At 36.1% G+C, this 27343-nt stretch overlaps 1 protein-coding gene across 1 annotated transcript in view; it reads left to right on the top strand.

Annotated features, from left to right (window-relative positions):
- The window catches only part of Ccser1 (coiled-coil serine rich protein 1), a 389496-nt gene that overhangs the window by 219760 nt on the left and 142393 nt on the right, over positions 1-27343 (top strand). Inside the window, 1 exon segment of the mRNA XM_042701889.1 lies at positions 20682-20889. Within this exon segment, the coding sequence (XP_042557823.1) occupies positions 20682-20889 (208 nt within the window).

The raw sequence follows: 27343 nt of genomic DNA, 5'->3' as shown, positions 1-27343 counted from the left end.
GATTTCAGAAGCTGGAAAAGACAGACCAATGGATTTTGGGAACGGATCATAGTCCAGCTGACGCCTGATTCCATATCTGTGGGATTAGACTTCTGATTGATGACTTGCTGCATAGTATATTGGTGTTTTCTTAAATATACACCGAGTGTGTGTTCCTTTGTTACAGTGGCCATGTTATAAACGCCTATGATAGAGCATCTGACTGAGAGAGATTTGTTGCTGTCTCTTTTTACCTGTACTTTTGGCCCAGTAAATTCCTCTGTTTCTTGTGTACTTACAGTAATATTCTTTAAACTATTTTCTTACACTGTTTTCTGAAAGATAGAAGAAAAATGTGTAAGAAGCTCTTTATTATGAAACATTTATTTAATAAGCAAATGGTTTACCGTCCTGGGCTTGAACTCAGGGCCTGGGTGCTATCCCTGAGCTGTTTTGCTTAAGGCTAGCACTCTACCACAGCAACATGTCTGACTTTTTGGAAGTTCATGGAGATGAGTGTCTTCCTCTCATTTTCTCTCTTTAGAATATATTCTCTCCTTTGTTATTCTATTTCTCTCTTAGGAAGCCAAATGGAAGGTGCTGCTATTCTTCCATATTACTTTGTCCTCCTTAGCTTCCTCTCTGAAGTTTTATAATTTTGTTCTTTGTAACTGGTCCCCATTCTCTTTTATCTGTGTATATAACTTTTTATCAATATGAAATAGATTTCATTGTACCTGGTAATATTCATGGAAATCTATATAGGTTATTGTTAACATCAAATTTTCTTTTTTTATTTGTATTTGTATGGTACATATTTTTTCATCATGTTATTTTAAATCTGTGATTATATATGAGGATTTTTTTGGGGGGCCTCTATAGTTGGTCTTGCTGTTTGTCTGAGTATCACATTCTTGGTCTTATATGTGAGTTATCTCTGCAGCCCAATTTCATCTTATTAACACGAATGCATGTATTGTGTTCCATTACTTTGCCAAGTGACCAAGTATGTTCTAAGCAACAAAAACCTGCCTGCTGTCCTGATATGTTTGCATGAATTTGGCCAACAAGGAAACAATAAGCTCCTGTGGACATAGGCCATTCATTTCTCATGAATGTACTTCTGCTGAAGTACAATGGGGGGTGGGTAACACAGACATGGAGGGTATATCATAGGCTCATTTCCCTCCTTCCCTCCCTCCCTCCCCCCTCCTTCCCTCCCTTCCTCCCTTCCTTTCTTCCTTCCTTCCTTCTTTGTCTTTTTCTTTGTCTCCCTCCCTCCCTCCTCTCCTTCCTTCCTCCCTCTCTCCTCCCCCCCCCCACACACTCTCTTGCTTGCTTGCTTTCTTGTTTGCTTAACTTTTAGGGTTTGATAGCAAGCCTTTCTGCTTGTTATTTAGGAACACTACCTCTGAACCTATGTCCGAAGCTTTTCTTTATTTTAGTTGTTTTTCAGGTTCTCTCCCCCTGTCTCTGTGCCAGCCTCAGACCACAGTGTTTTTCCTCACTTGGAGTGTATGTTGAGTTATTGATGTTTTCCTCTGTGCCTGGCTAATTGGTTGCAATAAGAAACCTCACTAACTTTTTGTTCAGGCAGCACTGCAATATCAGTATTCCTGGTCTCTGCCACTCAAGTAGCTGGGATTATGGGTGTGAGCTATGTGCGTGCACATACCTTTAATTTGACTGTTAGCAAATTCTCAATCTACATAGAATTATGTAGATTTGAAAAGTTCTATTTGAACATCAGAAGCCATTCTTTGGCATTAAAAATATGAATGCTAGAACTTAAACTTGTATGATGGTTAGGACGGGGCTAGGAAAAGTTTCAGAGGCTCATTTCTTGTGATTAGGATATCTGGAAATGCAGACAGAACAGGTAGCTGATACCACAGGCCTGTGACGTCTGTGGGATGAAAGCATTTCACCCTCAGAAAGATATGTGAATGCTGTTGGCAAAACTCCAGGTCTTCAGCCTGCTGTTTGCCAGTGCCCTTGTGCCTGTCCTCATCAGTGCCAGAGAATAATGGCTTATCTTACTCCCTGGCATCCCAAACCTCATTCAAGTGATTTTTATTGGCATGATCTGCTGGCACCCTGGGAATCAGGGAAGGTACTCAGAGGCTCTAATGCTGTATTTCAGGACAGAATACAGATGAGTAAGGAAGATGCTGAATTGACAACAGACAACGGTGAACATCTTTATACTGTAATCTTTAATATCTATCCTCTTACAAACAATGCATAAATAAATAACCTTGCCCATCTCCCTCCTGGCACATGTGAATGGATTTCAGTTGGAGAGATTCCTGGAATTGAAGAGGCTCACACTGTGTGCCTAGGGTAGGTAGGTTTTGATGGATGATGCAAAATAATCCTCCAAAAGCATTTACTTTCCAGGGAGTAAACCACGGGAGGATGGGGCAAGCAAATGTGCTTGCAGATGATTTAGGAGTGTGTGTCAGTGCTCCAGTCTTTCCCTGACTCAGTGGTGTTGATTGATGACTGAGAGGCAAGAAGATGAAAGAAGAAAACACACTGGGCTCTTAATATTTGGCCATAAGAGCTAATTTCTCACATCAGTCTCCTCATTGAGAAAGAAGCAATCAAGTGGCCCCATTCACAAACACCTCCCGTAGTCACTGGACCTACGCCCCATGTTCTTTTTTTGCTGTTACACACGTTCTCTGATTAATGTCAGCGTAAGTCTATGAGACAGGCGTACTGCACCTTCCTCCATGAACTATTGGAGATTAGGTGCCAAGTAATTTGTCAGAGATCATGCATCTAATAAATGGTAGGGATAAGATTCAAAAATAGCTGTGAAAAGTTACAAAAGCCCACAGACACCTTCTCATAGAAATCTCTCCCTCAGGGTAAACATTCATGAACCTCCTATTTTGTTTTAATGACTATGTTATTCATTTCAAAGCTCCAGTGCAGATGGGAAATAATGCAGATCCTGGAAGTGTAAAGACTAGAGTTTGAATTACAGTATGAGTGTGATCATATCCATTTGTGGCCTACAGGATGTTTAGATATTCAGTTAAGCTCTCTGAACTTTAGTCCCTCTATCTACAAAGCAGATATAAATAATACATAACTTGCCAAGCTATTGTGATAATTAAAAATATCATATTCAGTGTGTTTAGCACATTATTACAACATTAATAATGCATAGTTCTTCCATAGATCAGTAGAGTGAAAAGTACAGATGTCAGAATTAGTACCAGACATATTTAGTACAAGTATCAGTCATAAAATTGTTATTTCTTACTCTCCTAGGCCAAATATTAAGGTACACGTTTATCTCTTCAGTAGTGAAGACAGGCTAATGTAAAGATGGGAAAATGGTAAAAAACTAGAAAATTAGACTGGACCAAGATACACATGCAAGACCATAGATGTTTATCCTAAAATATACTTAATTTGCCTTCATGTTTTGTTCATTGTAGCATGGGATCACTGTGTCTTTTATTGACTAACCCTAATGGGACTGAGATAGAAATGTAGAACAGCTTGAAATGTTGGCTGATGTGGTCCTGGTTATCTGTATTAGAATGAATTGTAAATGCAATAAAGCCTAAGAAATGAGAGTATTGTTAAGTCAGAGCTGGTATAACATTTCTGCACATGGAATAGTTTAAGCAAAAGGAATCTTTTGTCTCATGATTCTAGATGTTAGAAGACTTCAGTCAAGTTACTGACAGAATAGGTGTCATGTAAGGACTGTAAGGAAGAATCCATCCATTCCTCTCCCTAGCCCTGGTGATTCCTGGCAATGATTGTCTTCCCTTGGCTTGTGAACTGTGCCTTCATGTTCATGTGGAATGATCCCTGTGTTTTGTGTGCCCCGAGCTCTCCTTTTATAACATTAATTACATCAAAACAAGGCCTAATCTCTCCATCTTGATCTTCTCTTCACTAGCTACATCTGAAACTATCCATTATGGGTTCAGGGTCAACTGAATTTTAATCTTCCCAACCTCCATCCCCTGAATAGCCATGGTGACAGGTGTATACCAGCACAGCCAGTCAATCCTCAGTGCCTTGAGGTTATGTGATAATGTTTTCCATAATGTCTTTACTAATTTTTATTCCATGGGCTGATTATAATTGACTCTTTTTCTCTACATCCTCGTCAGTATTTGTTTGTTAGTTGTTTTTGGGTTTGGGTTTTTTTTGACTGTGTATGGAATCTAAGAGGAGTTTGCCTGTAGAATCTGGAACCTTACTATCCACTAAGAGAACTTTCTTTGCTACTGTCCAAGTGCCTCTAAGCATTAGCAAATGTGTGCCGTATGGCTAAGGAACTAAGTGTTAACTTCAGTTTACTTTTAATTAATTTCTATAACCCTCAGTATCACTAACTTTGTTATTAAGACATCACAAAAAATGTGAGATATTTATCTCTCTCATGTTTTGATTTCCACCCATGTTGTAATTGTTTGATTATTTTCATTACACTTCTGTTCACATCATGTTCATTTGCATAAACCCATACCTTTAATATGTACAGTGATAGAAAAATAGTGAAGAATAAGGAGTGATTAATAGAAAAAAGAATGGTGTGAGAAACCAGTCATATGACCCATTGTACATATATGGAAATAGATCTTGGAAACTTGAAAATACAGTTGGGAGATAAGATAGATGGAAGAGAGAGAGAGAGTGCAATAGAAAGGATATCACTAATTGAGATTCATATCGAGAGTCACATAAATAGACATGTTTAACTGAAGCCCCATTGTACAACTATTTGAAGATAATAGAAATAAATAATAATCAAAAATAGTTGTCAGAGCAAGGTTGTTTAAAGTTTGTAATACTTTGGAACTTAAAATATCACGCCGGGTGCTGGAGGCTCACACCTGTAATCCTAGCTACTCAGGAGGCTGAGATCTGAGGGTCACTGTTCAAAGCCAGCCCGGGCATGAAAGTCTGTGAGCCTCTTATCTCAATAAACCACTAGAAAACTGGAAGTTGCATAGTGGCTCAAGGGGTAGAGTGCTAACCTTGAGCTGAAGAGCTGAGGGACAGCACCCAGGCCCAGGGTTCAAAGCCCATGACCGACAAAAATAAATAAATAAATAAAAATATTATGTCACAATGTCACTAACAATGGACTTTTAAAATCCCACATCCTTATTTATAAAGTGAATGCAATTGCCTAACTATGTAAACTTTGCATTATTTTTCTGAGAACTAGATTTGTTTGTTGTGACGAATTTTAGACTTAAGAGGAAAGTCTGGCATAATTACAACAAACTTGGCATAGACACTTAAAGACATAATTAGTAACTGAAAGAATAGGCAGGAGTCTAGAAAGCATGGAAAATGTTTTATTTGTTATATTGACCTCTTTGCAGAGGCAATAGAGAACTTATAATGAAACCTCAGTTTTCTACTGGCTGGGAGCATTAATAGTATGGTAGTTGGTTATGTGAGTACCAATATCTTACTAAATTCAATTTGGACATTTGCTCACAGTTATAAAAATGGCTTTTCAAATTTTAGAGACCAAAATATACTTGTTTACTCTTTAAGAATTTCTTTTTATTTTATGTAGACAATAACAAAACTATATTATTTACTCTTAGTAATGGGAAGATTCATTTTGTATGACTGTCATTTTCTTTCCAAGCATGAAGAGACACCCCGCTCCCCACCCCCCCCCCCCCCCCCGGTAATTTTTATCCATTGTAGAACTCTCCCCAGTGGAACTCTCCTAAGCCAAAGCAGAGCCTACAGCTCTTCTTGCTGCAATTCATCACTGGAAGTCTCTGACAAATAAATGTTGAAACACGCATCATAAAATGAACTGGAGCAGGGAAGCTGACGTGTGAAGTCCTGCTTGGTGCATTTTAAAAATTACAATCCAAAGTTAGAGGCTGTGACTGATATCAGAAACAAATCCACAAGACAAGAAACAGTAGTACTGGGGATGCCCCTTTCCTGAGCAAAGAAAGACTTGATTTCTCCTTCTTTTCCTCTATACACAGGGAAGGTGTGAGGATGTGAAGGGTCTACAACTGATAGGATTTGGAAGCAAGTTCCTGTGGACCGCTGGCATTCCTGCAGACAAACAGTTCCCAACTTTCTTCCTCTTGCCTAGCTTTCCACTATTGCTTATTTGTATAGAAATCAGCCTGAGGAAACACAATGACACCATTTTAAATGCATCAAAGTCAGATTGGCTTAGACACTTGTAGTATATCTTCCTTTGCAACCAAGGACAGACCTGGTTATGCTCCATTACCAAAGACTCGGTTTCCCTGTGGTCAGACTTTGGTAACAATCCACAGGATTGCAGATGTCTTCTTGGTTGCTTTGCATTCTCCTGGCCTCTGGAATTTCCGGACAAGCTCAAGAAAATGTTGGTCCACTAGTGAATCCTGTCATTGTGAGGAATCGTACAATGAGGAGTACAGACCCAGAAATCTTACGGTTTTTTGCCTGTCTGGCAAGCTGTTATTTTACAAACACCTTAAAAATCTCAGACGTTGTCAAGTTCTTGACACATTTTCCTTTCGCTCTGTGTGTGTGTGTGTGTGTGTGTGTGTGTGTGTGTGTGTGTGTGTGTGTATGTGTGTGAGTGACAGTATTGAGGCTTAAACTAAGACTTCACACTCTCACTCAAGCTTTGTGCTTATGCTTTTTTTTTCTTTTTGCATTCTGTCATTTGAGCCATACCTCCACTCTCAATGATTTTCTGGCTAATTGGAAATAAGAGCCTCATGGATTTGTCTGTCTGTACTGGTGTTGAGCAAAGGATTCTCAGAACTCGGCCGCCTGAGTAGTGAGGGTTACAGTTGTGAGTCAGAGGAGTCTGGCTTTGCCTTCATTTTTCTCAATATTTTCTTGGCATCTTAAATGATAGATTTATGTATTTAAATTAAATTAATATTTGTATAGTTTTCTAGCTGAATAGATTTAGCCAGAAAGTACATAATATACCCAGTTATAATGGATGGTCAAGGATCTATATATAGAAAGTAGTTGTCTATGTAAATACTAATTTTGTTGTTGTTGTTGTTGTTGTTTTGGGTTTAGTCCTGGCGCCTGAACTCTGGGCCTGGGAGCTTTCCCTCAGCTCTTCAGCTCAAGGCTAGCACTCTACCACTTGAGCCACAGCTCCACTTCTGGGTTTTTTCCTTTTGCGTATGTGGTGCTGAGGAATCGAACCCATGGCCTCACGCATGCAAGGCAAGTGCTCTACCACTGAGCCACCTTCCCAGTCCCCCCAAATACGAATATTTATAATTATTTATCACAACTTTTTTTACCTATGAAAATACACACATTTGTAATATTCTTTATTACAGAGTTACTGTCCCTAAATCAGAATTTAACACTATAGTTTAGCTGTGTGTGTGTGTGTGTGTGTGTGTGTGTGTGTGTGTGTGTGTATACATAGGAAATTTTGCAAGTAAAATATGATAGAAATAAGATAATATTCTCTTTAGTCTTTTGAAGGGTGACCTGAATCATTTCTGAAACAGAGGTGCTACTAAGAAAATTCAACCTATAAGTATGTCAGTAACTTTGTAAGTATGTTTACAACATTGTTATTACATTTCAAACATAGTGTACTTTTGTATAAGTATTAGACATTATTAAGGATCTCAGCATCTGTAGGTTTCTAGGCCTAACTGGGGTGCATGTTAGTGTCTCACAAGGCTACAGAGATGATGGTTGGCCTGAGGCCTTTCATCCAAGCTCAGGGGCTGAGGTCAGAATTCATTCCATTCTGTCTGCAGAACAGAGCGAGTTTTTAACACTACTAACACACATCTCTGACACTTTCTTCCTTTTAAAACATCATCTGAGTCAGGGAAATCCATTATAAGCTTCTTTATATTTATTACAACTACTGACTCAAAGGTAATTAAGGGCCTGTCATAGTCATACAATATGTATTACATGATAGCCTATATGATATTTGCAATTATGACACACGACAAAGGAGCAGAATACATGACATTTAATAATATACAATGTTATTTAATTTATTATTTATTACAGAATATTAAAGTTAGGCTTGTTACAGTTATCAACACATACATTTCTGCAAGAAATCTACAGAATAGGTGACATTAGTGAAAATAGGATATGTATATAAATAAAACTTCAGAAACGTTGGTTTCCATTATATTTGTAATGCACATATCATTTCACCTAGAAAATAGTATGTCCTCACTTATTATTTATCCATTCCAAGTTCCTTCACTCCTTATTTTATTGATCTCCGACCATTCCAGTTCTGTAGAATGGCTTTGAGAATGAGCATTCTGCACAATCTGTAGTGTAGAAAATTCAGCCTGCTTTATTATAAAGAAAATAAGCTGGCATTCCAGCCTTATCTCTCTACTTAGATATCTTCTTCCTAGGATTTGGCTCATTTTCTCCTCCCTTTATGGGATGTGCTCTCCATTCTACCTGTTTTGCTCTGATAGCATTGTTTTAAAATCCAATACTTGTACCAAACCCTACTGCTTCCAAAATAGAATCTTGGATTCCTATAATAATAATAACTACATCTTTTGTACATTTACTGCACTTGGTCATAAAAGAGGCAAGGACAGTTTTTCATTCTACATGTCTTTATACTTAGATATTTGTTTTTCCTGCAGCCCTTACTAGATAATGAGAAAATTGAGGTTACTAGTCAGGCTTTGTGACACCAAATCTTTTCTGGCAGGCTTACTGAGGGCTGTATTTTTTTTTGCTTTTCTCTTTATTATAGTTGATATTGACTAGCTAGTATATTTGTTTTATAAGTGCATGCAGATGATTATGGTATGCTGTTAAAAAGCTTCATATGGCAATTTTATTTAAGTAGTGTTGTGACATTATCTAGTCTGTTAGACAAAGATAACACCAGCACTTTTATGTCAAAAAATCTAGTCTGGTATAATTTTCTTTTTGAAAGAGGGAAAAAGGTTCTGAAAGAAGAAACAAAAATACTCTATTTATAGACATAAACCTAACCCTCAAGTAGGAATTCTTTGACACAACTATCTTTGAAGGAAAATTGTAGATGATTATATCATTACGTAGCATCTGATGCCTTACAAATTTATTAGGACATATATGTATTTATTTATTAGAATGTATATACATACACACACTCACACACACACACACACACACACACACACACACACACACACACACACACACACTCTAGCCAGCTGTCTCAGAGATAGTTTGTATAGATAGACACTCAGAAAACATTTTAAAATATAGGCAAATTATCCTTTTAGATCTAGAACAAGAAAAAATGAAAATTAGCTGGGTTGTTCTGTGACTATTGCTATATTAGAGTAATTGGTTTTAAAATATTCATCTGAGAGTGCGTTCCAGTGGCTCATTCCCATACGTCTAGCTTCTTAGGTCGGATGGCTTGAGTGTTAGGTTAGAGTAGTGGAGTGTCAGGTTAGAATACTAACCTAGCAAGAGTAAGGCCCTGAGTTTAAACTGCAGTACACTGGAATATTCTAAATTATCTTCCACTTCATGTTACATGGTGGTAGGATTTTATTACGATAGTTACTTATCAAGACTATCTGTTTAAACATATGATTTCAGGAAACTGATCACATAATAAACCAAGGAATATTCAGTGTGAGTCAAAAGTTCCTCCTTTCTTTAATATTCTTATCTCAAACATCAGAATGTTTGTGAACTACTACCAACTACTTAATAGTAATTTCATATATATATAAATTAATATGTTTAAGAAGAAATAACTATTTTAAAGGTTTTGATTTCTTGTTCTGGCATACTGATGATGAAGTTATTGATATATTTACTTAACAAAGTTCAAGACAGTACAAAACGGTTTCATACTATTTATTGTATCATTTGAAAATAAATGCTTATAGACCCATGAGATTACCTAGAAAGTCCAAACAATGCTTTTAGTTAGCAATAGAAAGATATATTCCAGCTGTTCCTTTTGTGATCTTATTTGTAGATAAAACACACCTACTTGTGCAGGAAAATATCATCAAAGTAATTGATTTGAATTGAACGAATAGAGCAAGACTCTGTCTTCATAGAGAAGACAGATAACAGACCAACCCTTTTATCACTGCCATAAGAAAATAAGGAAGCATTGAATTTAAATCAACAGCATTAGTCAATATTCTTACTAAACCAAAAAGGAAAAAGCCAGTCAATGACACAGTTTTTTTTTTCTGTAAAAATTACAGATAGAATAAAGGAAAAGAGCTGTGTGACCTTTTGACCTGTCTTAAGTAATTGGACTATTTTAGTGGCTTATATTTCATGCATATCTTTTTCGAGTCATATCTGAGTGCTGAGATGTAAATTCACTAAATCCTTTTTGTATAAGACCTAGAGGTTAAAGGCATGATGTTCAGTACTTTAATGCCTTAGCATCCTGTAATACCAATGGGATTTACTCAAATCTCAGCTGGTTTTACAGGAAAACACCATGACCATGATTCGGAAAGCAGAAGATACTTGTTTATCAACATCTAAGCTCCCTAGTGTCCAAAACCAAAAGTAGCCCTTTTCTGAAATACACGTTCAGTTCTTCTATGTTTGGCCCATTTCATATTTCTGAGTGTTTATTAGCAAACATAACCTCATGGAAAATTTGTATAAAACCAATGCATATGAAGATAGCCATCCTAGCTTCTTAACTTAATAATATGTTACATACACATATATATATATATATATATGTATATATACACACACACACAGCAACTGTTGATACAGAAAAGAAAATCACCCACAAAACATGCAAAAGCATCTTTAACATCTTAAAGAGAACAGAGACCTAGAATTCTAAATATAATTATTACAATTATTGTAGAAACTTTTCAGTACACATCAATGTAGAAGTTGTTGCTGGCTTCTTATAGTCTTTCTCAATAATGGTCTTTGTTCTCCTCTCTCTTCCCTTCTTCTCCCCACCCCTCCTTTCTCTCCTCTTCCCTCCTCATTCCCTTCCTTTTCCTTTCCCCTCATTCCACTCCAATCTACTTTCTCTTATTTCTATTTTTTTTTTTTTTTTGGGTCCGGTTGTGGGGCCTGAACTCTGGGCCTGGGCACTGTCCCTCAGCTCTTCAGCTCAAGGCTAGTGCTCTACCACTTGAACCACAGTGCACTCCCGGCTTTTTTCTTTTTGCTTATGTAGTGCTGAGGAATCGAACCCAGGGCCTCAGGCATGCAAGGCAAGCACTCTACCACTGAGCCACCTTCCCAGCCCCTCTCTTATTTCTTTTAAATAATAACTATAAACAATTCAAAACAGCAAAGACTCCTGCTGCAAGCTCAACAAAGTGATTTTAAAAATTACTGAATTCATTACAATATTTGGAACCACGTCCAATTTTTATCCTTAGGTAAAAATTTTGGTTTACAGAAGAATGTTTAGCAGGCGTCTAGATTTTTTTTTATTGTGAAAATACTGTACAGAGCATTACAATTACATGTCAAGATAATGAGTACATTTCTTATCAAGCATTGTTGCCTCTTCCTTTGTTTCTCCTTCCCATCCCTTCCCATCTTCCACCCCCCTCCACCCTCCCACCCCCCCCACTCTGCCCCTACTCCCCACCCCCTCCTGGCCAGAGTTGTAAAGTTCGTTTTTCCACATAATGACTTGTACATCTCTTTGTTGCAATGGGTCCACCTGAATCCCTATTTAAACTATTTGTTTTTGCCCTTCGCCTCCACAAATTATACCAACATCAAATACAGTGAGAGCAAGGGTTATACTGTGGGGGAGAGACATACAAAGCAACAAAGAAATCATCTTATAAATACATTAGAAACAATTGCATGAAAGAAAAAAAAAACATTTGAATCCTTATCTTGGGATTCATTTCACCTTAACATCAACTATGAGGACTCTAGATTTTTAAAAACTTAAAATCCTTACTTGATTATTATTACATTGAAGATGTTGGAAAGCATATCCTAAAGTTCCTGCTGATAATTTAGTAGGACAATATACTTGGAGACTAGAAGATAATCCATCCTCACAAAGACAAGGTAATCACAAAAAGCAACCATGAATTTTTTTTCTAATGAACAAAGAGAGAAAATAAGCTGAAGTCAATTTATGAGGGCTACCACTGAAAAGAAACTTAGACAGTGTAACATAAAACTTTCCAAATTTATGCCACATCTAATGCCATTTTAAAGCAGAGTGATTCTACATTAAACAAAGCTTATATAATTTTCTGGCACTGACCTCTAAGCCTCTGTTTTCCCTGGTGGAAAGAGGTCAGCTTTAGAAGAGCTTATGCATTTTTTTCCCCTTCTAAATGCAAGACAAACTTATAGACCTGATATATAGCACCCTATTTAGTAAGACTGGATGAAATAAATGCTTCTAGAAATTTTGGGCTGGCGCCTTGCTCCCGATGCTTATATGTGTAGCCATTCCTCTGAATAAGAAGTAACCTAGTGATTAAAAGTATGTTGTAACATTTCCTTATCAGCTAACAGCCTTTTAGTTGGATTAATTCTACCTGAGAGAAATCAGAGTGGTGAAAGCAGGAAACAGCATTGGTATGTTTTTTTACAAAAGAGTTACAAAACGTAAGTGACCTGTGACATAGAATAAAATGAAAGATAGGATCCAATAATGAATTCTGAATATCCATGAAGCAAAAATACTCTAAAGCAAAGCTGAAGATGACAAGGAAGGGACATGACAGGAATACACCAAAAGAGATGAGACCCTGGAAATAACTTGACCCTACATTTTACATGTCAGTCTTTGACCTGCTAAAATAGATAATATAGAGTTCTTTGATGCAAGCCCTAGAGACATAGTTTTGCTCTTCTCATTAAAAAAAGATGTTTATTGGGAGGATATGCAATAGCTCACAGGAATAAAGAAATCTCAAGAGCTTAAATTGGGCCAAATAACAAGAGAATTCTCAGGGAACTGAGCTAGAAGGAGGGCCAAGTATATAATTGTAGAGTTTAGTGCAACATCAAACAATGCAATGCTTCTTGTTCAGGAGTTATTAAGATTTTATGATGGTACCAGCAGAAAATTAAAGAGAGTCTGAGACCTTTGTAAAAGTGCACTCTTTAAACATGTAGCCTATAAGCCCGTGAATCTGGTTCCAAGTAGCAAGAATGAATAGATGGCCCATCTAAGCTACATCATGAGGATAATTCAGCAAGATCTACACCCCTGGTATCTTCAGATCAGTTTCAAATCACATGCCCACCGAGGTCAGGAAAGGATGGGAACTTGTTTAGCACTGTCAATTAAGACTGCAAGCATGGAAGAGAGGAAGGACATACTCAGAAGAGAAAGCCACCATTAGCAAAGAAACTGGAGCAATTCTTCTAGTTGCAAAAAAGCAAAACAACTGATCTGCACAGAAAGAGAAAAAGGAATCAAATGTTGCCATTTAGGGAAGACTTCCTTGCGATGGAATGTGATTTCTTTTTGAAGTTTTTCTGTTTGTTTTTTTTTCTCGTTCTTCTGTTACCCTTCCTGAAAGAAAGAAATGGGGAGGTTATTTTATCAGCTCTTCTTTGCTTATGTGAAGAATAGGCTGGCTGTGTTCCTTTCCGTCCTCATCTCTGTTTCAAAGACAATTGGACATTGATACCAATCTGTGTTTCTGCTTCTGGTGTCAAAGAAAAACCCTCCTATGCCGCCACCAACCACTGTTATCTGGTTTGAAATGTCAAGTACAAGTCAGCTCAGAAAGAAAGAAAGTGAGATAGCATTCAGAGAGAAATACATTGGCAATGACAGAGTCCAATGTCTAAAGGTCTGTGTGTTCAAGACAGGAGTTAGGAAGAGATTTGTCAACAGAACTGAACACATCTTGTGCCTTCTAACTTATCTAACGTTTTGATTCATAGTCACATATCTTCTTTATACGTACGACTGGAGTATCTATGTGTGTGCTGTATTGATGAATAACAGAACGCAGTTCAGCTATTTTAGACTGCAGCATTGAAATGAGCTCAGCTATGTGACATTCTGCGTGCATGCTATCCCATACAAGGACTCGCTGCAGATTTTCTCACTAAACTCAAGGACTTTTTGTTTGTTTCTTGCAATAGTCATTTATATTTTGACAGTTCTATGGTGAACAATCATGCATAAATCGTGCTATCTGCTTTTCATGTAGACCAGTTGCTGCTCTCTGATTTGATACAGACCTCCAATGGGTTCTCTGTTTCAGAGTAAGGATCAATATCATTTCAGAAAGATGGTAGACGTTTTTTGTGTGTTTCCTCTCCATTCATGGTTAAACTTGTAATTATGTTAAAAATAACTACATGCCCACAATCAGCCCTCCTGAATAATGCTGTGTGCTGACAGTGTATATTGCTTCCATGAGTTTGTTGTTGGAATTCAGATTGTAAAGTATAGTACTCTTGAAACAATTTCATAATAAGCTGCCTATACATTTTCTTAGGAACTTATTTATGATTATACTTAGAATTTTTATGAGGATATGGATAACATTATTACCAATAGTTATTATAATAAGTGAATGTTGAAAGAAGCTGAGGATTTGGTCCTCTTCATTATAATTCTCTGGGAGTTTTGATTGTATTATTAATCCAACCGAAGTGTGTTAAAAAGCTTGTTCCTGCAATTAAATAATTATTTACAGTGAATATTTGAATATAAATATGTACAGATTTCATGTGTATCTCCGTGTGCACAAAATACTATTGAAACTATTTTGGGTTGCTAATTTCTATTATGTTTTTACAAGTACTTTTATCTCTATGTTCTGTAATTCTGATTCTTTCCATAAGTGAAATGCTCTTTAAATCTCAAATCTTGGATAAAACAAAAATAGAGAGAAATTCTCAGGAAATAAAGGGAATGGGGAAAACTACTCAATATAGAAACAAAGACGTTTTATAACAATAAAGAAAGAACTTTCAAAGTTTTTAGGAGAGATACAAAAATCATGTTTTTCTAAAATTTAGGAAAAAACAAGTACTATAACTAGGAAATAGTGAGAACCATTATTTGTTATAGTTTTAGTGCTATAATTTCAATGCTATCAATTATGTGCAAATAATTATACATGATTATTCATAATTATACATTATTTATAAGTATTTATATTCACAAATTTAACACTCTTTTAACATTAGTAAATTAGCACTGAGGTTTTAAACTCAGGTTCTCATGATTGATAGGCAGGTCCTCTGCCACTTGAATTAAGTCCAAGCCTTTTTTCTTTAGTTCTGTTTTGGACAGGGTCTTGTTTTTTGCTCCAGCTGGCTCAGACCAGCATCCTCATATTTATACTTCTGAAACTGGGCAAAACTGTGATCTTGAACACTGTCTCTCAGTTAGCTGAGATTATAGGCATAATTGCAGCAAGATTACAGCAGAATAAAATGGAAAAATGAGTACTGGATTTATAGGTCAGAAAAACAGAATGCTGTACCTTTGATCTATATAATACTTAGAACATAAATTCAAACTTGAAGTGTTCTAAATATTAAGTACAGATGTTAAATCTAATGGAATATCATGCTTTTTCACACTCAACTTGTGTGGTCTACTGATTCGACCATTGTGGGAAAAAAAATGTTTTGTTTGTGCCAGACGGGGCTTGAACTAAGGGCCTGAGTGCAGTTTTTGAGCTTTTTTGCTTGAGGCTACCACTCTACCACTTGAGCCACAGCTCCACTTTCAGCTTTTTGGTAGTTAATTGGAGATAAGAATCTCACAGACATTTCTTCACAGGCTGGCTTTGAACTGAGACTCTCAGATCTCAGCCTCCTGAGTAGCTAGAATTGTAGACATGATTAACTGGCACCTGGCTTTTTAAGGTTTTATACTAACTTTTAAATGTTTTATACTGCACTGAAAGCTCATTTAAATTGAACACCCTTGAACCACCATAATTCTGATAATTGTCAGAAATATTTTATTTACATTTTCAACATTTCAGAATCTTTCCTTCATGTGATGCAATATCCTTAAATATAAATGTGATGGTAACTCATGTAGTGTTTCTTTGTGTTTGTCCAATGTATACTGCAAGACCTCCTTAAATTAATGTTTTAACTGCACATTTGACAGAAGCTATAAAGAAGCCTTATCATAAGAAAAGAGGGACCGGGTGACTAGTATATTAGATACAAAGGTTTCCTTGGAGATGTGATATATTTTAAAGGGAAACATAGAGGAAGGAAGGAATGGGATTTTTTTTTCATGCAAAAAAAAGAATAAAGGCAAAGGCTCTGAGGCCCTTGCACAGTTCAGGGCTAAAAGAGCCTTGTGTTTGGAAGTCAGAGCAGGGAGATAGGTATTATGTGAGGTCACGAGGAAGACTGATTTTAGATCATCTCAGACCTTGCTTGCAAGGCTAAGGTATTTGGATTCTGCTTTCCCTTTCCCATTATCACAGGTACTGGTAAAATAACATATATGTGTAATTTTTAATCTAAATGTAAATTGTTAAGTTTTTGTAACACTATGGAGTCTAACAGAAGAACATTCTAGTTCCCTTTTCAGAAATATGACCAAATACCCATTTAGGAAATAATTTGACTGATCATTATTTTCCTAAAGGAACACTTTCAGATCAGCAATTCGTTTTTAAACTAAATATGGGTTATTTGTTATCAGTGAGATTTTTTTCTTGTATAGGTAATTTCTTGAACAGATCATGTTTGTTTGGTTTTGGTTTGGTTTACTAGCATAGATTTACTTACATCCTTGTACCTGTCTTAGAATTATACAAGCTTTGATTAAATAGATCATAAGTTATATGTTTTTGAAATGAAGTTTAAAAAATAGTAAATGGTTTTCAAAATTAGAGTCCTTAAAATGTTATCATTCCCTGACAATCTACTCATTGAAGATTTGGAAGGCAGTCACAGGTGTACGTATTTTTGTCGTGTTGGAGAAGAAGTTATTCTTTTATTTCTGTTCCCTGGTCATTTGCTTAGCAAATGACAATGACACTGAAGTGAAGGTCATTGGCATGACTTCAGCCATGGAATGCTAGTCCCCAATGCACTAGATTGGGGATGGTTCACCTGAAAGGGAACGATGGGGTGTCAATGTCACAACACAATCCATATTCTCTTAGGCAATCTGGCCCCTGAAGTTATCAGGCTTCAAATCATTATGAGAGTTCTTTTGAGTGGAAAACAGTTTTTTTAAATCAAGGTAACATTGCTAGTTTTAACTAGCCAAAACCAAAAGACGAACACATTTTTCTTGTGGTAAAATCTTTAATCACTTTATAGTTTATGTTGAGATATAGTACCCATTAGATTTACCTGTCATATTAAAATAGGATTACTATAGCGCTGTAGGAGAATATATATGTATATATTATACTATACTGTACAAGTAGAGGAGACTATACTATGTCGTGAATGTAATATACTGTACTAGTATAGGAGAATCCTATTATAGTAAAGATCTCAGTGACACCTACAAGATCAATTTGTCAAAATAGCTCAAAGTTAAAATTTTTATGTTTCAGCTGAAACTCTCACATCCTTTCATCTTTCCTGAAGAAATTGAATATAATATTGATTAGTTTTGGTGTTATTCTTATGCATCCCTTTTTATTTGGTTGCTTGTAGACTGAGAAAGGTCCCTCAGTGTCAATTCAGTTTTATCTAAATACCCCTCACATTTAAATGATAAAGACTTGGTCAGCTTTCATAAGCCTCATAAGGAAGTTGTAAGTACCTTGGAGCTATTCTACCAAAGATTCATGGGGTTGGCCTAGAGTGGGAAAGTGGCATATAAATGTGCTCAATGGAGAGATTACATCGTCTCTGGGTTTTGTTTGAAATAGTTATGGTGATGAATGAACCACTTGGCCCAGCTTCAGTATCACACTTTTTGACAAGTTAAGGTACTATCTTTTCTTTATAAATAAAGCACATTTGTTCTGCTTCCTGAAACTCTAATAACTTCAGGGGTTTGGATGACAATGAGGCAAGCAACCCAAAGTGTATGCATTTATCACCCAGAGAGCCCTGCTAATGTGAGACAAAAAAACACCTGAATTTGCTTTACTCTCATCACGCTTATTATGGGTTGTCTGTGTTGGAAAAAAATGGTGATTTTGTGTTTGAGATTTTTTCTTTTCTTATCTTAACAACCAAAGGACTTTGTTTTTAAGATTGTAGTTACCTAGAGATCCTTGAGTATTTGGATCCTGAGAATGTCCTATTAGTCCATATTATTCTAATATTCTATCATTAAAGACATTAATACACTACTGATATGTTATTGAAGATGGTTAATTACAAACCATGGGCCAATGACAAAGGTTATGGAAGTACAACAGGATGGTTGTAATGGCAAATTTTATGAATTGTCTGAACCTAATTGAAGAATGCCTTTATTTACTATGGTGTGATAGTACATCTGCTTTTTTAAATTGTGGAGTAAAATGTTCCATGGTTATTATTGCCTGTGTAAGAGAATATCAATTATTGCTTTTAATGATCACTCCTAAGAAATAGATGTGATGAGCTTCTTGGGATCAGCAATGGAATCCTGCTAAACTCCTAACAGATGTACTCTTGGATACAATGAACCTCTTCAATAATCATGAAAAAAAAAATACTGCTGGCTAATAGCCTCTCCTAAATGCCATTCTGTATATGGCTCATTTTAATTATTAAAAAAATGGGAGATATCCTTAGTGTGCATCTACGTATGTGTTCAGTTTTGCTGAATTATAGGAAAAGATCCCTTAGCAACTTATATTGAGATAAAATTTAGAGATTTTTTTTGACACTATTAAATCATGCAAGTATACAAATAAGATCACATATCCTCAATTCTATGCAGCTCTAATAATTTGTGATTGAAGTGGTTCAAATTATTAATTATTGGATAATGAACAAGGAAAACACATTTTTTTTTTGGTCCGGTTGCGGGGCCTGAACTCTGGGCCTGGGTGCTGTCCCTCAGCTCTTCAGCTCAAGGCTAGCGCTCTACCACTTGAGCCACAGCATCACTTCCGGCTTTTTTCTTTTTGCTTATGTGGTGCTGAGGAATCGAACCCAGGGCCTCATGCATGCAAGGCAAGTGCTCTACCACTGAGCCACCTTCTCAGCCTAGAAAACACATATTTTGATCTCCAGTATTTCTTATGTTCACATGTGTATTTATTTATTATGATTAGCCTCTGAAGTAATAAGACATATATTATAGACCCTATTTTATATTTCAATTAACTACTAAATAATCACCGCTAGCATATTTTTAAGGGCAGACTATTGGCCAGATATTGTGCTGACTGTTCTGTATGTGATAGTTTAGTCAGGTGTAGATGGAATGCGTGTCTTTATTTTACATAACAGGAAGCTGAGGCACAGCTAAATCACTTTGCAGAGTTTACCAGTAACTACTGAGAAGTGGACCTGCTCATCACATAATGCACATAGATACAGCCATAGCTCATATCTATCTATCTATCTATCTATCTATCTATCTATCTATCTATCTATCTATCTATCTATCTATCTATCTATCTATCTATCTCTATATCTATCTCTATATCTATATGTGTCTGTATGTGGTATTTATATTCTGCAGAAGATTTCTTAAGGTCTTTATATGTTATGTTGGACTTGTCTGTATGCTGTAATTCATCCACTCTTGTAAAGCTATCTTTTGTCAGTCTAGAAGCAGCTTTTCACAGGTGAGCACTTTGTTACTTGATTTTCTTCTCTCTACTGGGGTCCTGCAAATTAGATCATCAAAAGACAGATCAAGAAGGGAAACATAAATAAGGTTATTGACATGTGTACCTTGTGTATACACAGGAATGTGAGAGATGAATAGTTCATGAGGAAAAGAGCATTGGGGCTTACACAATGTCTTAACAAACAACAACAAAACTCTAATAAATTTTAGAGAATTGATAAAGCAAAGAGAAGGACTTGGAGTTTCTTTGGCAGAATATAGAGGGAAGATAAACATAATGAACTGCAAAAGCTAGCTAATACAGTTGGTTGTTTCATGCTTCTCTGTGCTAAGGAGGGGTAGACATTTTCTCAGAATTAACTAATGTCCTTTCTGGCAAAGGGGCATCTTTTCAAATGCAAATTTGATTTTTAAGAGCATAGGAGGAGGGCAGGGAGATTTTCTTGTACCAGCTTCTTGATGGTTTTCTTTGCTCAAAATGATCCTTCTACTAAAGTGGTATCTTGGGACTAGTGGTTTATTGTTTCCCCTTATAAATCATGGAGTTCATACATCTCACACTTCTTTCTTTCTTACATAAAGTCTTATGCATGATTCCGAGCTAAAAGTCACTAAAATGTTTAATAATTTCCATAGTGATTTAAATTAATGAGTGCTAGTTTTCTTATCAGTTTTGCTTCTTGAACTTTTCATTAGAGTTCATTTTAAGCATATCATGAGAAACTTTTGGTATAAAATTGGTATTCCAAGGACTTTCTTGTTTATTTCCATGTTTCCATGTGTGTTAAATAAATACAATACATCCCTGAAACCTTGATTGTGGAAAGATCATCTTCTAAGATAGTAATTGTCTCTGAATCTCAACCACTTAATGTATAACTTGATCATTTCTGCAGAAGGCATGGGTCCCATGAGGAATTTTTATTGAATATACTTAATGACTCTGATCAAATTGAGGGTTGGTATTCCTCCTCAAATTATACTGCATTGTAATTTCTGTTTCTGTTTTTCTTGTTAGGAGCCTTTCCCTGAAATTAACAAAGGACGTTGACCAGGAATTGAGGTGTTCTCACATTGGGCGGATACCCAGCAGTCCTTCTGTGGACCGGCCTCTACCAAGTGTGGAAGAGAATGGAGGCATAGATTCTCTACCATTCAGGCTGATGCTACAGGACTGCACCGCAGTGAAGACCTTATTACTAAAGATGAAGAGAGTACTTCAAGAGGTAATGGTTTACTGAGAGATTAATGTCTTTCAGTGCTAGGAAACAGTGAGGGGCACAGACCTGGTCAGACCCTGGATCTGGCTGTAATTAACGGCATGACATTGGGCCGAGGTCAGACTCCTCCTGGGCTTTCTGATAGTTCAAATGAATGGTTCAGAGTTCTGGTTTATAAATAGTCCCTCAAAAATTCAGCTCTAGGATGTTAAGGCTCAGTGGAAGAACACATGGGAGCCAAGCCTTCCCTATTTGTCAGGTAAAGAGAAATGAGCTTCAAGCTATGGACAGAGGGATTTAACCTGCTTCATTTCATGATATTGGGGCTTCTTTTTCTTTTTAAATGACACTACAAAGTAGGGTTTGTTTTTAGTGAATTCTGCTCTAATAATAATCGATCCAGTGAAAGTCTGAACTTTTGGATAATTTAGCCCTGTGAATTTACACATAATCAGTCAGATGGTGAGCATATCATGAAAACTCATCATAGGATGTTTGGATCTGTTAATTCCAGTAGTGTTTAATATTCAAGAATGTATAATCTGGGCTGGGAAGGTGGCTCAGTGGTAGAACGCTTGCCTTGCATGCATGAGACCCTGGGTTCGATTCCTCAGCACCACATAAGCAAAAAGAAAAAAGCCAGAAGTGGCTCTATGGCTCAAGTTGTAGAGCGCTAGCCTTGAGCAGAAGAGCTGAGGGACAGTGCCCAGGCCCAGAGTTCAGGCCCCATGACCGGACCCTCCCCCCAAAAAAGAATGTATAATCTTTTCATAATTATTAATTATATTGTGATCATTCTAGAAGATGTATACATATTACTCGTGTGTGTGTGTGTGTGTGTGTGTGTGTGTGTGTGTGTGTGTGTGTGTGTGAATAATATGAGGGCCAGAAATTGTCCTTTGTTAAGTGGGAAAGTAGAAAACTAGCCTTAGATTTGTGAGTTTGAATTTAGGAACTTACTATATCCAGCCTCTAAGTTTCAATACATTTTTCCTTGTTGATACAAGATTTTAATAGCACAAGAACAAAAAAAACCCCTTATTACTTTGGAGTAATAATATTCTGGCTACCTGCAAATAATACTTGCCAATATTTGTGTTTCTAATACTCTGGTGGTAATAATTCTATCAGCTGCTACTTGGGTGCAGAACTGAATCTAGAAGAAGGAAGAGAGCTTCAGGAAAATGATGGCCAGAGATGTTGGATATTTCTATTCTGTAGTCCCATTCCTTTTGCTTGTTATAAACAAAGAGGAATACATTCTGTATTCCACATCTATTCATAATGCTGGGATGGTCTATAAAGTGTGCAATGTCAATGTGATTCTCAACCACTATTAGAATTTGAGTAATTGTGTGAGCTGGCAGTTAATAAAATACATCAAAGTAGACATACATATAATTGAACATGGCATGATTTTAAAGGGGGATTCAGCAATCAAACTCATTTCTACTTTATTTTAGTATTATGTACACTTAAGAGGTAGTTTACACCTGTTGGATTTATATGGTGGAAGTCCTACCTTCCAGCTCTTCTGCCTCTTTTCCAATTGTAGATTCATTTATGTCACCTTGATGCTTCAGAATCAGCCATGGGGGAGTATTTATGCTACAGAAATTGGCAAACATTGCAAATTAGGGCTTTTTTTATTTTTGCAAGCCTGCTGTCAAATATTTACCACCATACAACTTTATGTGTGATTTTATGGTTTCTATACTGACAGCGTTAAGTGGTTGTTTTTTCTGTAGATGAAGAGATAAATTAGAATCTTCTCCAACCTTTGTGTTTAACATGTAGTCAGAATATCTTTGAACAAGGCAAACTTAATAACATCTGTTATATTAAAGGATATTAATCTCAAAGTCTGTAATATGATGCTGTCAAACTTCTACCTTTCTGGTGTGGATTTGATAACAAATCAATAAGAGAAGGGAAATAAGAAGGGCCGACAGGATGTGTCAAGAGACTTTCTTAGGGCACTTCATTTTGTGATTTAAAAATATTCAGTGATAAATACTCTAGAAAAAATACTCAGAATTTATCTAGGATGTTTTTATATTCCTATTTGTTTCTCTTCATTAAACAAAAACTAAAGCGATTTCATTTTTAAACTGATGCGGACTGAATACTAGTTATAAATGTGTATGGAACCCAGCCACAGAACATTCTTTATTAAGTTATAGCAATGTTATTGTATGATTAGTATGAACAAGTATTCTGTAATATCCTATCCAGACTAGATGCCTTTAATGAAAATCACCTATGCCCATGGAAAGTTTTCAAACTACAATTCACATTTTGACTTTAATAATAACTAGTCAGCTCAGATGAACTTTTTTTTAACTTTGTGGATTCATATTATTTAATTTTTCAACTGAAATAAGCACTTATTTTTAATATATCAGGGTAGAATATGTTTTCATCTTTCGTTACATAAATTCAGTAAAGAGCTTAGCTTGTAAGATATGCAGATATTTGTTTATTCTTTTTAATAACATTTATGATACATTTTATATCATTGATCATGACCTTATTTTCATATTTTTCCCTAAAATCTTTTTATTATAAAGTAATCTATTGGGTAAATTTACAACCAGGAATTGACCTTGGTTATACACAAAGAAAAACTTTAAGAGAAAAAATTTAAATTACAAATCTTGATTAAATATTTTCTTAAAATTAAACATGGTTTTAAAATCAGACATTGTATTAAAATTATTAGGAATAACTTACTGGCTCTAAGGAGGTGTACAGTTTATAGATCAATTACCTTCATTAAATTTGTTGAGCATAAATAATTTCTTTGGAAAGCTCTATGCAGCATTTAAAATGTTTGATTTTTCAAATAAATTTCTCTATTTAGTTAATATCAACCTTTTCTATCTAATTAACATCAGCAAGAATGTTAAGTTCTATTTATAATAATGCCTATTATAAATACTAATAAAAGTCACCACTAGCAACAGAACATTAAATCCACATTTTTGCATCACATTTTGTAACATGGATTTTCAGCAAAATGTACTTCAGTTTTCAAAGTAAATATAGGGTTGTGACAAGATATACTGTATTCATAAACTACTTTTTTATATGGCATCTCCTTTATAAAATTACTTAAGGATAATATGATTGTGAATCTAGTAGTACGTTTGGCCCTGAAACTCCTTGAAATAGAAAGCAGGTGTGGAGGTAAGCACTGATTGAGGTACCACTACTCTGGAGCTGATTTTACCAAGTCCAGCATTGAGCCTGAACATCACCATATTGCACACTTTGCATGTGCATCTCTTGTGCATCCTGCAGTAGAAGCACTGGGTTAGAATACTGTGTAATATGCTGTTTACGTTAAGCATACAAAGTTTTCTCTACTTACATGAGATTTACTTCCTTTCAAATCCATCTGCACATCTTTTGCAGATGTCTGCTACCTGATGATACCTCAGTTTTCCACAATAACAATAATTAACCTTTCTACTGAATTTTCCCACCTAGAAACCAGGTTTCTTACTGAAGTTAAGACAAAAATGAACATGTGTTCAGGTCACTCTTCGCTAAGTCTGTGTTTCCTAATTGCTCTTCCAATTATTTATGAAGTTCCCTTGTAAATTCTATGTCCACCAACAATTCCTAGTTGCTAAAAGCATTTGCGTGGTGGTCTTTTCTTTTTCAATGGTACTCAGAGAGTTCAGGAGGATAAGTTTGGGAACTTGATTCCTTGTCCTGTCTGCTTAACTTACAATATATTTGCTGTTTAATATCTAAGTGAATAAAAATATATAACATTCATTTCAAGCCAGACATTAAGTAGTTGTTGATGGAATGAAAATGATCCACCTGAGAGTCTAAGGACATAACAATAAAAATAGCTGTGTGACAGGGTTTCCTCTTTAAAGTAAGTGGAGAAGGTACATACTCTTTCTCAGAATGTGAAGTAGAGAAGTCAGCAACATGCTAGATTTAATTTACACAGTATATGCCAAACACTACATGGTAGAGATAATTTTATGAGATGGATTTTTGGTAGAGTAGAATGTTTGAATGCCTGTTAACTATATTTCCAAAATTGTCTTCTAAACCTAAAGATTAGAGGCAAAGCTTACAGGCTTATGCATTGTATTTTTTTACACATAGATACCCTTTCCAAATGTACATTTTTTTTGTACATCATTATTTTAACTTCAGGGCAAAAATAAAAACTCATTCTAAACCCACAAATCAGATGTCATATTAATTTTTTTGGTACTTTTTTATTATAAATATGCTGTGCAGAGGGGTTACAATTACACGAGCAAGGTAATGAGTACATTTCCTATTGAGCATTGTTGCCTTCTCCTTTGTTTTCCCCCTACCATCCCTTCCCTCCCACCTCTACAACTACCCCCGACCCCCACCAAGTTATGAAGTTCGTTTTCAACATAGTGTTTTATACCTTTATCTCCAATTAATCCCCCAAATCCCAGAAGTGGAACTGTGGCTCAAGTAGTGCTAGCCTTGAAGAAGGTCAGGTACAGTGCCCAGGCCCTGAATTCAAGCTCTGGGACTGGCATGCACGTGCGCACACACACACACACACACACACTCACACAATCTATTGTTACTAGTTTTGTCTTCAGTTTTGTTTATAAATAGGAATGACAATAGCAAAGGAGAACCATGCAAACTATTTTTAATTCATCTCATGATTATTTTCATATAATGTCGTAACTCTATAAAAATGTTTATTATCTACAGATATATTTATTGTCACTTCTCAACATAGTTTTCCCTGTTGGGTCTTTGTCCTGTCTTACACAATTTGTTGGCACTGTTTGGAAAGGAGCCAATACACCTGTCATATGAACTTGCAACATCTTTTAGTCATGATTCTTATCTGATGTCTTGTAAGAAAACAAACAGCAACCCATATTATCAATGAATATCAGCCTCTCTCTACCTAGCAGGTCTGGTAATGCTCTATTTGAGTTCCAATTACGTTCAATAATAAACCAAATAACCAGTCTAAGGGCCCTGGTGTGCTTGTCTAACTTTCAATATTCTTGAATCTTGAGTTCCTGCTCCTCTTGTAAAAACAACTCCCATGCTTGTGTGAAGTTCAATTGGCTAAATGTGGCAGCAAGGATTCCAGCTGCAACTTAGCAAATATCCAGCAGATGGCACCCTCCTGAGTCTCCAGGGCCTCCTCACTGTAATCAGCACTCCCAGGGGGAGATGGGAGATGGGGGAGGGGAGAGAGGGAGGAAGAGCCATTTAAGGGACAGGTACTTCGGAAAGGTCACAGTTGTTGTTGTTATTGTTGTTCCTCCTCCAGGACACCTTGTTCTTCCTTTTCTTTTTTATTTTAATTTCTTTACTGAGATTGTGTTTTGCTTTCATTTGAAACCAAGATGTGGAATGTCTCCTGCTAATCACAGTCTACAAATGGTGGTACTTTGAATTAAGAGTACATCATGCAATCCCTAACTAAGGCATTTACATGTTTACACATGAGTGAAAATGTTTTGTTCCCATCTAGTGACAAATTGAGGTGGAGGACAGCTAACTTCTTACCTATGCCATTTTAGCCTCGATGAAAACAAAATTAAGAGGAAATTAAATATTGACTGCAGTTTAGATTTAATAATGGAAATAGTTATTTCTGAAATTATCATCTTTTTGGGGGGTAGCATTGGGATTTGCTTACTGCATTTTATGCTTGGTAGACAGGACCTCTACCACTTGAGCCATGCTCCAAATCCTTTTTTACTTGAGTTTTTTTTTTTTTTTTCCAGGAAATTACTTTCTTGGTGTTTCCTGGTGCCTACTTTGCACAGAGATCATCATGCTTTATGTCTCCTGGGATTATGTGTGCCCTTCTATGCCCAGTTTTCAAATATTACTAATATAGATGGGATAACTGATCAAAATACATTAAGTAATATGTTGTAAATATCACGACAAAGCTCCATTGTACAATTAATAGAAAAAGTGAAAAATTATAAACTTAAAATCCATTATCTTTCTGTTACTCTTTCTAACAAAATACTTAAAATTAAATTTAAATATAGAACTACGGTTAGAATAGAATAGAATAGAATTCATACTGATGGCAAATGCTTGTGCAAATAAGTATTTCCATGTGTCCACTTGCCTTCTGTTTGACTAGATGATCCTCTAGCTGACTAAGGCAGGTGCCAAGTTTGAAAAGAATAGGAAACTACCATGAATCATATTTCCTGTCCTGACATAATACCATGAACTTTTAGAAAAATCTATGGCCTGCCTTACAGATTAGTGAATATTGTTTTGTCAAGGCTACTTTGTAAGACAGGGCCCTCCTCATCTCTGCCTCTTGATTAGCTGAGATTACAAATTTATGCCATCACACCTGGCTAAATCAATTTTATTGATGTGCTTGCTTTAGGTTTTCAGGTGTATAAGAAGAGGATATGTTTTTGTTCATAAATTTAGTTTTAAGATTAGC

This window comes from Dipodomys spectabilis, unplaced genomic scaffold, assembly GCF_019054845.1.
Source record: "Dipodomys spectabilis isolate Male_0828 unplaced genomic scaffold, ASM1905484v1 ptg000297l, whole genome shotgun sequence".
Taxonomy (NCBI): domain Eukaryota; kingdom Metazoa; phylum Chordata; class Mammalia; order Rodentia; family Heteromyidae; genus Dipodomys; species Dipodomys spectabilis.
Note: the sequence above shows the minus strand (reverse complement) of the source record. Positions and strands in the feature narration are given on the sequence as shown.